Below are 10,177 nucleotides of genomic sequence, written 5' to 3'. Positions count from 1 at the left end.
AGCATGGCCAATTGGCCATGCTGGCAGGGGCTGATGGGAATTGTAGTCCATAACATCTGGAGTGCCAAAGGTTCGCCACCACTGTTTATAGTTTCCTCGGCTGAGTTTCCCATGCTCCACTAACCCCACCGGCCTCCTTCTTGCCGCCCCATCCCCACCCCAGGGATCACGCTGCCATCCGCCTTCTCCAGCATGTATTTCCTGGTCTTCGTGGGGATCTGCACTTGGTGGGCCTGCCACTTTCCCATCAGCCAGGTGGGCTTCAACGTCTTGTGTGTCATCGTGGACGTCTTTGCTGGAGGTCACCTCATCTGCCTATATGGCTACCAGACCCCCTTTATGCAAGAGACCCTCCCACCCCCGGATCTGTGGGCACGGTAAGGGGTCTGCTTGTAATTGCTTTGGAAAGGGGGGGGGAGGGAATTATTTGTTTGTTTATTGTTTTATTAGATTTGATATCCCAACTCTTCCCGACCGAATGGCCCAGCTCAGAATGGCTAACAAAGTCCCCCAAAAAAATCCACCAGTAAAAACAATTAACAAAGTTAAAAGCAGGATCAAAACATTATATCCTACTCCAGATGGCAGTTAGTTCTTTAAATAGTTTTAAAGTGCCAATAAAACCTCCCAGTTATAATCAAATAACACCCTTGTATTTATATCAGAAATCCCAAATCCCTCTTTGCCTGTGCAAAGTGCCTTCATACCTAACCCCTTTCTGGAGTTGAGCAGAGAGAAAGCTACTTTCCAACAGCTTTGAGCCCCCACCCCCCATCTTTTTTTTTAAAGGCCATAACTTCCAGAGGCTTCCATCCACCTCTTTAGAGCTCCTTCTACACAGTTCTGGGTGTTGCCAGTGATTCTTGGTGGGGATGGATATTGCCTGGATTCTGTGTGCTTCCCTCTCTCTTTCCAGCTATGCAGATACTCTGCAGCTGAAGCCGTTGGTTTGTTTTATCTTAATTCCTTCATTTTTTACCCTGCCTTTCTCCCCAAAGTGGCTTATAACCTCCTCCTCTCCTCTGTTTTATTCTCACAACAACCCTGTGAGGTAGGTTAGACTGAGAGCCTGTGTCTGGCCCAATAAGGAGCTTTCATGGCAGAGGGGATTTGGAAGTCTGATCCTGGCCCAGGGCCGGTTGGGGTGCAGAATTCATTCTGGGGCCCCCATTGCCCGGCCCTTCACTGCCCCCTCCTCCCACCCCAGGCAGGAAGGGAGAGTCTGGGATGACTTGTGAGACCCCTCCCTCGGCTCATCTCCTTTCTCTCTCCAAACTCTTTGAAACTTGAGAAGTCTGTGAATGGGAAGGTGGGGGAGTCTCGGGACCTCTTTATCCTCTGAGCTTTGTTGGCCATCCTGTTTCCCCTCCCCGGCTCAATTTCTTCCCGTTGTGGGAGTTGCTTTGCCCCAGATTGACTGGGCAGATCCCCCACGGATAGAATGCCTCTCTAAGCACCCCTGTCTGCAAATGGAGGAGGGGATTTCTGTCTCTGAAAGCTCGCTTGGGATCAAAGCAGAGACCTCTTTGAACCTGCCTGGCCCAGCTTTTGTGCCCCTGGAAGAAGAATGGCAGGTGTTGCTCACCTTTCTCTTCCTCTGTTGGTTTCCCGTGAGAAAGTCTGTCCTTTCCCAGCCAGTAAGAGGTGGTTCCCTGCCTTTTCTCTTGCACCCTGATCTGTGACTCTTTGCAAATGAGACATTTAGCTTCAAGGAGGTTGTCCCTGTGCCTGAATATGCTGCTCCCTGCCATCCGCAGCATATAAACTTTGCAGTTCTTGTGCTCCAGAACTGGGCTTGAGGAACCTGAAAGATACACAGAGGATCCTCTGAAGATGTCAGCCACAGGTGCAGGCGAAAAGTCACGAGAAAATGCTACTGGGACATGACCGTACAACCCGGAAAAACCACAACACCCTAAGTGGTTTCAGATCTGCAGCACCGCTGTCCTCTAACGCAGTCTTCTTTCATCTTCCCTGAAGTTTGTTTGGCTTGAAGGACATCATCCAGTTTGAGGCCTGCAGCAGGCCCAACACGCTGCTCCTCAACGTTGACCTCCCGTGGCCTGTGTATGCCAACCCGGGGATTCTGCTGGTGCTCTATTATGTCTTGGCTACCCTGGTGAAGCTCAGCAGGTCCCATTCCCATGACCAGGTGAGGAGTCTGGCTGCGTCGCTCTGTTGAGCTCAGCCTGAGCGCCTTTTCTAGGCATTTGCTATGCGTGGATTAAAAAATGCCAACCCTGGACCGTGATCTGGCAAAGGACGGCCTTGGACAGGAGCAGCCCCAGTGCACAGCTGGTGTGCAGAGATTCATTAACAAACAAGTGAAAAAAATGGAAAATTTGGGGGCGGAGTTTGCACACAAGCACTATTCTGTATTGGTCAAAGGTTTATCAACTCAGGGTCAGATCTCTCTGTGTCACCATGAATGGCGGGGGGGACGGGGGACTTCAGGCCAGGGGTTCTCTTTGACCTGGTGGGCTCTAACCATCTGCATAATAATGGAAGCCTACTGGCAGGGCTGTTGTAACAATCACAGAGACCCATATGAAATGCAAGGAGCTCTCACCAAAAGAGCTTTATGTTCCTGTTAAGAAACCCAAGCCTCTGTGTGCTGAAGCATGTGGGTGAGTCAAAAAACAGGTCCCACATTTATGGAAAGAAAAATGTCAACACCTGAGTTTAGATGATATTTTCAAATTCCTAATTTTAAAAGCAGAAAAAATGAACAATACGTATGTATGTTTTTGATGATTTAAAAGGGTTGCCCCCATAAGTTTAAGTGGGGGTGGGATTCTACCACAATCCAAAATCACTGGAAATCCACCCACCTACCCACCCATATTCATTCTTTTAATTTTATGCCCTGCCTTTTCCTGGTCAAGCTGACTTCACAGCAGCTAACAGCCTAGAAACGTTTATTTGTCTGTTGGTTTGTAGCTATTTCTGTCTCTACTGAAGACCCAAAGTGACCAGCAAAAGGGGTGGGGGGAGCTCATTAGTAGAATTGGCGAAAGAGACAACCAGCCACAAAGCCAGTCATTCAGTGCAAGGTTGGCTGGTCTGGGATACAACTGGAGTGTCCTGCAAGCACGAATTGTGGGTTAAGACCCCTTTGGCTCACACCTGTGGCCATAACCAAGCTCCTTTACCCAAACCAGGTAAGGGAAGCCCAGCTTCTGCCTGTCAAAGGAAAGAGGTCTGGTCTCTGGCGGGGGATGGGGGTCAGGAGAGGGCTTCTGGAACCCATCCCATCACTCTCCAGAGTTCTGATGTCATCTTCCTTTCTCACCTCCAATTGCAAACACACAAGCGGAGGGACATTCCTGATTCAACATCGGAGTTGCTGGAGCTGGAGAATTGGCCCCGGGAGCAGGAGGGCCTGGCTGAAGATGCTAAGGTGAGGCACCACAGAACATCTCTGGGCCAGCTGGGGGACAGAAATGCCACCGCCACCTCTGTCTGCTGGTGTCTCTGTGGTGGGAAGGGGCGGGGTCTGAACTGCTGGCTGAGTTGCCCAGGTTTTTGCTCACAGTGGATGTCTCTGTGCTCTTGTCTCCCTCCGCTGGTCCCCGCCCACCACCTTTGCAGCCAATGCTGGCTCCCGCAGCTGACCCTGAGAACTGCACGGTGCACGTGATTGGAGAAGCCGGCCCACCAGGTGAGGGTTGTGATGCTGCAGTGCTGCGCGGAGGCTACAGCGCCTGCTGCCCCTCTCTCCCTTGCCTGAATAATTGTCAAGACCGCGGGAGGTGTAGACAAATTGACAGCACCTGGCAATAATTAGGATCAGAAAATGGGGGGGGGGGGTGTAGTCAACTAGGGTCCCGGAAGACCTGAAATTTCCCCAGAATTGAGATTATGTGCCACTGGGTTTCCCCCTCTCTCTAAAAACTGCCCTCCCCCCAAGTTTCACCCTCAAGTCTCCAGGAATTTTTCAACCCAGAGTTGGCAACCCCAGGCAATCCAACACCATAGACGACAAGCACACTTCTCTCAACTCGACCAAACAAAATAAGACCATCCGTCAGGCCCAGAATAAAAGTCAAGTCCACTGTCCAGGTCTTTGGCCGGGAGAGCATTTTACTGCATCCAGCACCCTGTGTGTAATTGTGGGCTTTTCCGACTTCTGTAGTAAAGGGGAAGGAAAGCAGGGCCAAAGGAGGACTGCCTGAAACTTCTACTGCAGACTCCTTGCAACAGCAATCGTAGGCAGGGGATATTGCTGGGTACAAAACCCACCTGGCATTCTACTGCCTTGGCATTAGACCTGGCTTGGCATGGGGTCATGCTGCCTCCTTGTGGTTAAATGCCTGCATTGTAGTCACCGATTATGACTGAGTACACCTTTGCATATACAGTTTTGTGCATCGAGCCCAGCAAAATGAGACTAGCTGTGAGAGTCTGGTTCTGAAGGCAGAGGGTGCTCTGATGGGAGGCCGGGATCCCCCATTGCACAGTGCCTCGCCCGTACCAAGGGTGAGCTCTTGAGGCACCTGGTGAAAGCACTTGGCGGTAGATCCCAGTCAGAATCCACGCTATAAATTACTAACCAGTGAAATTCACTGACTTGGGACACAGTAAGAATCACTAATTTATATGGCTTTTTTTTAAAGGGTTAGACAAATTTGTGGAGTCTCAGTCAATGAGGGATCGTTAGTCATAATATCTGTATAGAGCTTCCCTATTCAGAAGCAGTGTACCTCCAGGGAATCCAATACTGGCAGCAGCTATGGGTAGGAAGAGCTCACCCTATCCAGCCCCACTCATAAGCTTCCCTAGGCCTCTGGCCTAGGACCAGACTTTTAGGGCAGGCAGATCTTTGGGTCGCACGGCCTTCCCAAGAAGCTGGAGAAAAGGATCTTTTGAACCAGATGGCCAAGAAGCGTCTGTTTTTTTCCAACTCTGGATCTAGCCAGGCATCTCCTCGAGGAGAGGACTGTGGACAATTGCCCTGTTCCTCCCCTGCCTGCAACGGCTAGAGTTGGGTGCTTTACTCAGGGGAGGAACAGTGTTTGAGGGAGCGGGTTAGAGGAATTTGCTTGTTTTGGGGGGAGGGAGAGAGCAGGATTAGCCCAGGTGTGAGCAAACACTTCTCCCCCAGCTGTTCTGCCTCGAGGAGATGGGAAAAGTTCTTCAGCAGTGGCCTAGGAGGTGAAGAGCTCGTGTATCTAATCTGGAGGAACCGGGTTTGATTCCCAGCTCTGCCGCCTGAGCTGTGGAGGCTTATCTGGGGAATTCAGATTAGCCTGGGCACTCCCACACACGCCAGCTGGGTGACCTGGGGCTAGTCACAGCTTCTTGGAGCTCTCTCAGCCCCACCCACCTCACAGGGTGTTTGTTGTGAGGGGGGAAGGGCAAGGAGATTGTCAGCCCCTTTGAGTCTCCTGCAGGAGAGAAAGGGGGGATATAAATCCAAACTCTTCTTCATTTCTCCTTTGCAGCTGGCAGAAAACGAGAACGGCGGAAGGAGAAGCAGCTGCTGCAGTTGTTGGGCCACAAGGTCATGACCCAGAGTTACATCTGTGCCCTCATCGCCATGATGGTAAGAGGCGGGAGCCACGCTGGATGTCTCCGGGGAGGACTCCTCAGTGTGGGCCCCAGGGAGCTGGAAGGCAAGGGTTGGAAAGCAGGCTGGGGGGTTGTTTCCCAGTTCTGTTACTTGAGGGTTATCATCTTCTCCTGCATGACCTAGGACAGTGGTGGCGAACCTTTGGCACTCCAGATGTTAAGGACTACAGTTCTCATCAGCCCCTGCCAGCATGGCCAATTGGCCCCTGGTCCATAACATCTGGAGTGCCAAAGGTTCACCACCACGGACCTAGGAAGTCCTGTCTCCAGTCACCACCTACCTCTGCTTCCCCTCCCAGGTCTGGAGCATCACCTACCACAGCTGGCTGACATTCGTGCTGCTGCTCTGGGCATGCCTCATCTGGATTGTGCGGAACAGGCACCATTTCGCCATGCTCTGCTCCCCCTTCATCCTCCTCTACGGGATCGCCCTCTGCAGCTTGCAGTACATCTGGGGCATGGACTTGGAAAAGGAGCTGCCCACCAAAGTCGGCTTCATGCGGCTGGAGCAGCTGGGCCTGGCACGCCACAAGTACCCCTGCTTATCCCTCGGAGCCCAGGTGAGTTTGTGTCTGCCTGGCCTCCCTGGCTCGGCCTTCTGGATGCGTTCAGATGTTGCAGTAACCCAGGGTCAGTTCAAACCCTGGTCAGTCGTGATGCCTCAGTGAGGGCGGTTCAGCAAACTGGAAGCTGTGTAGTGGTTAAGCGTGGTTCAGCACAGCAGACTCTAATCTGGTGAACCAGGTTTGATTCTCCACTCCTCCACATGAGCAGCAGACTCTTATCTGGTGATCCAGATGTGTTTCCGCACTCCTACATTCTTGCTGGGTGACCTTGAGCTCTCTGAACTCTCTTAGCCCCACCTACCTCACAAGGTGTCTGCTGCGGGGAGAGGAAGGGAAGGAGAAAAGTGCGGTATAAATCCAAACTCCTCTTCTTCTTGTTGGCTGGCATCAGGCCAGGATTTCAAATGAGGGGTTGTAGCCAGAAGTGGGATCCAGCAGATTCTCACAGGTTCCCGAGAGTAGGTTACTAATTATTTGTGTGTGCCGAGAGGAGGTTACTAATTGGTTATTTTGCCATGTGATTTTTGCCTTAGTTACGCCCCTCCTCTCAGCAGTAGCACGCAGAACTTGAAGCAGTCTAGCAGGAGGTGCACCGGCGTGCATGGCAGCCTGCGCCTGCGTGCATTTGTTTCCCGCCCAAGGACCAGCGCAGCAGCTGCGTCCTTGCCACAGCCCCACCCAGGAATGCCCCGCCCCCAGAATGCCCAGCCACGCCCCCATTGGCGCTACGCCACAGTTTGAATCCCACCACCATGGGAACCTGTTACTAAAATTTTTGGATCCCACCACTGGTTGTAGCTCCTTGGTGCGACACTCTTAGGACTAATTGTGGTCTGTTGCAGTGTCTGCAGTCATAACTGCAGTTTGTTAACACCATGCCCACAGAGACAGCTATACAGGGAAGCAATCCTTCCTCATGGAAAACAGAACTAAGCCAAAAAGCAGTCAAACCAAAGTTTACACACCAACCAGGATTTGCCAGAGTTTGTTACATGCACCACACAGTTTGAGCAAGCCAAGTTTTATTGTGTCTGCTTGTATAAATTTTCTTAGAGGAGAGGGAGAGACAGTGCAGACCACAGTAACACGACGTCTGGTAGAAGAGGAGGTTTCCTTTCGGCAGGACGGTTTCCTCCTTGGTGGTTTCTGGGTTCTCACACTTGTGATGCGCACGCATTCCCCACACTGCTTTCTGGGGCAAAGATTTGCTTCCTTGCAGAAGTGTATCTCCATGATATGGTATCCCTGACACACCCCACCCCCGGTTTGTTTGCAGCTCCTTTACACTCTGACTTTCTGGCTCCTGCTGCGGCAGTTTGTGAAGGAAAAGTTGCTCAAGAAGAAGCCCCCGCCCACCCCCTTGGTGGAGGTGACCGTGGCAGACTCCGGTGAGCTGGGATCAGGGGAGGGTGGCAGGCCTGGGCTTTTGGGGTCATGTCACGTCCGCCTGTCTGGCTTGCACGGGGTTCTTGAGGCTCTCCCATCCAGACTGGTGCTCAACAGTTCACCTGCTTCGTTTCAGCAAGGCGTTGCATATGACTGACCATTCCAAGGCAATTCCCTGGGTCCTGAGTTGAGCTGACATTTTGAGAGTACCTCTGAGCATGTGCAGATGCCTTTCCCTGATGGGCTAGTAATCACAGCTGGACCTCAGCCCTTGCCACTGTGTGCTAGAATTTCCAGTCTTGAAGGGATGATGGGCAGCGTGAAACCTAGAAAGCTCTGGGAGGGTGCTCCAGATGTGTCCCAGTTGAGGCACATTTCCCCGTGTCTGTTCCTCCAGCTCTGAGTTCCAGCTGTGGTGATCCTGGGAGCTGTAGGGGCCCAGAGTGGGAGAAGAGTTTTGGGTTTTCTGTCCCCTCTGCAGACTCAAGAGGGTTTGCTGCAGGAAGCTCCGTATTCTCCTTCCTCTAGGTTTTTTGGGGTTTCTGGGCACTTGCTGAGGATCATGCTGGGTCAGAACAGGAGGGGTTCAGGATGCTCAGCCGGCCTTTCTCCCCCTGCAGGGCTGGACCGCAAGAGGGATATGCTGAAGATTCTGGGGGCTTACGTGACGGGCTTCTATGCCAAGTTCTGGATCCTGGTCTGCGCCGGCATGTTCATCGTTGTCAGCTTTGCGGGGCGCCTGGTGGTCTACAAGATTGTCTACATGCTGCTGTTCCTCCTCTGCCTCACTGTCTTCCAGGTGAGAGGGCTGGCTGGCTACAAGAGGGCAGGGCAGGGCGTGAGGGAGGGAGGGACCTCACAGAATGGGGGAGCCAAGCCGAAATGCAGACTTCCTTCATGCCCACACTCCAAAGGAGCTTTGATTCTCAAACACAAATATCCCCAAAATCTTGTTGGCCTGTGAGGGTCAAGTAGACTCCAGCCTGGATGCCGTATTTCCAGAGCTTTCTATTCATCCCTGGGCAGCCAAAGGGCTGTTTGTGATTGTTGTATCGAGAGCTAGTATGGTGGTTCTTCGAGTTCCTGAATGGGATCGGTTCAACCCTCCTCATCTGTCATAAAGCTTGTTAGTTGACCTTCAGCCAGGACCTCTGTCAGTCTCACCTACCTCACAGGGTTGTTGTGAGAATAAAATGGGAAATTGCAAAACCACACATGCTGCCACTGGAGCCCTCAAAGGCCCTTTTGATGTCCTGCCCGAAGCAAGTCCAGAGATGCAGCTTCTGCTCAGTAGGGGTGACCCAGACTTTTGGGGAGGGACTGTGGCTCAGTGGTAGAGCATGCAGAAGGTCACGGGTTCAGTTCCCGGAATCTCCAGTTAAAAGGACCAGGCAGTAGGTGAAAGACCTCTGAGACCTTGGAGAGCCACTGGACTAACGGGCTGAGGATCAGTTTGGGGGTGAGGCCGCGGCTCAGTGGTAGAGCCTCTGTTTGGCATGCAAAAGGTTACAAGTAGCTCCAATTTAAAAAGTATCAGGCCAGTGATGTGAAAGCCCCAGATCCTGGAGAGCCGCTTCCATTCTGAGCAGAAAATAGCAGCCATGAGGGACTGTGGATCTGGTTCAGTGTCGGGCAGCTTCATGCGTCTCCTAAGAAAGCCCAGCAAAGACTGTACTATCTGAGGCTGATTCCGCATGGGCCAAAAACAGCGGTGTGAAAATGGTGTGAAAACAGTATAAACCCTTTTACACCATTTTAAACCCTTTTACACCATTTTCACACTGTTTTCACACTGCTGTTTTTGGCCCATGCGGAATCAGCCTGAGACTTTTAAGGAAGCAACAACTGGATGGAGAACTTCTGGTGTCCTTTCTCCTCTGTGCTATAGAGAGTGTATTAACCTACTGCATCTGTGTATGGTTCTCCAGTTGCACAGTGGCAGATAGGAAGGCACTCCAAAGGGTGATCACCACTGCACAAAGGATTATCGGCTGCCCTCTCCCCTCCTTGGAAGAACTCTATCATTCCCGAAGCCTAAATAAAGCCCAAAATATTCTGAGGGACCTGTCTCATCCAGCACACTCTCTCTTTGAACTGTGACCATCCGGCAGACGATACAGGGCCCTCAAAACTAGGACAAAGAGGCTTAGAGACAGCTTCTACTCCAGAGCTGTGGCGATGCTAAACTCTGCGGCTTCGTATTGATGTGTTTGGGGCTGTGTAGGGATGGGTGGAGGAAGGGAAAGTGAGGATGATGTGTGAGTCTGAAATTGTGTGCATCGAGGAATGCTGCTGTAAATTTCGTTGTGCGTGCACAATGACAATAAAATGCTTATGCTTATGCTTATGCTAACCTGTCGCTTCTGCAGGTGTACTACAGCCTCTGGCGAAAACTCCTCAAGATTTTCTGGTGGTTTGTGGTGGCCTACACCATGTTGGTGCTCATTGCGGTTTACACCTTCCAGTTTGAGGACTTCCCCATGTACTGGCACAACTTCACCGGGTTCACCAATGAGCAGTGAGTGCAGCCGTGGCGTCAGGCCGCTCGCCACACAGTCGCGAGGGGAAGGGGCTCCCCACTTCAGAGGAGCTCAGAGTGTGGGATCTCTCTGGATCTCTTCCTCCAGCAGCCACCTCTCCTTCCGCTTCCCCCC

General features: G+C 52.0%; 1 protein-coding gene across 1 annotated transcript; it reads left to right on the top strand.

The window, feature by feature from the left end:
• Positions 1–166: 166 nt before the first annotated feature.
• Positions 167–10,041, top strand: LOC125424963 (piezo-type mechanosensitive ion channel component 1-like; the record flags this gene model as incomplete). Its single annotated transcript, XM_048482406.1, has 9 exons — positions 167–377; positions 1,981–2,152; positions 3,314–3,400; positions 3,592–3,661; positions 5,445–5,545; positions 5,871–6,131; positions 7,414–7,525; positions 8,144–8,322; positions 9,893–10,041. Coding segments are annotated over exons 1-9 (1,316 nt in total), but the record flags the coding sequence as incomplete, so codon positions are not given.
• Between the last annotated feature and the right edge of the window lie 136 nt (positions 10,042–10,177).

The sequence above is a fragment of the Sphaerodactylus townsendi genome, unplaced genomic scaffold (genome assembly GCF_021028975.2).
Source record: "Sphaerodactylus townsendi isolate TG3544 unplaced genomic scaffold, MPM_Stown_v2.3 scaffold_1616, whole genome shotgun sequence".
NCBI lineage: Eukaryota > Metazoa > Chordata > Lepidosauria > Squamata > Sphaerodactylidae > Sphaerodactylus > Sphaerodactylus townsendi.
Note: the sequence above shows the minus strand (reverse complement) of the source record. Positions and strands in the feature narration are given on the sequence as shown.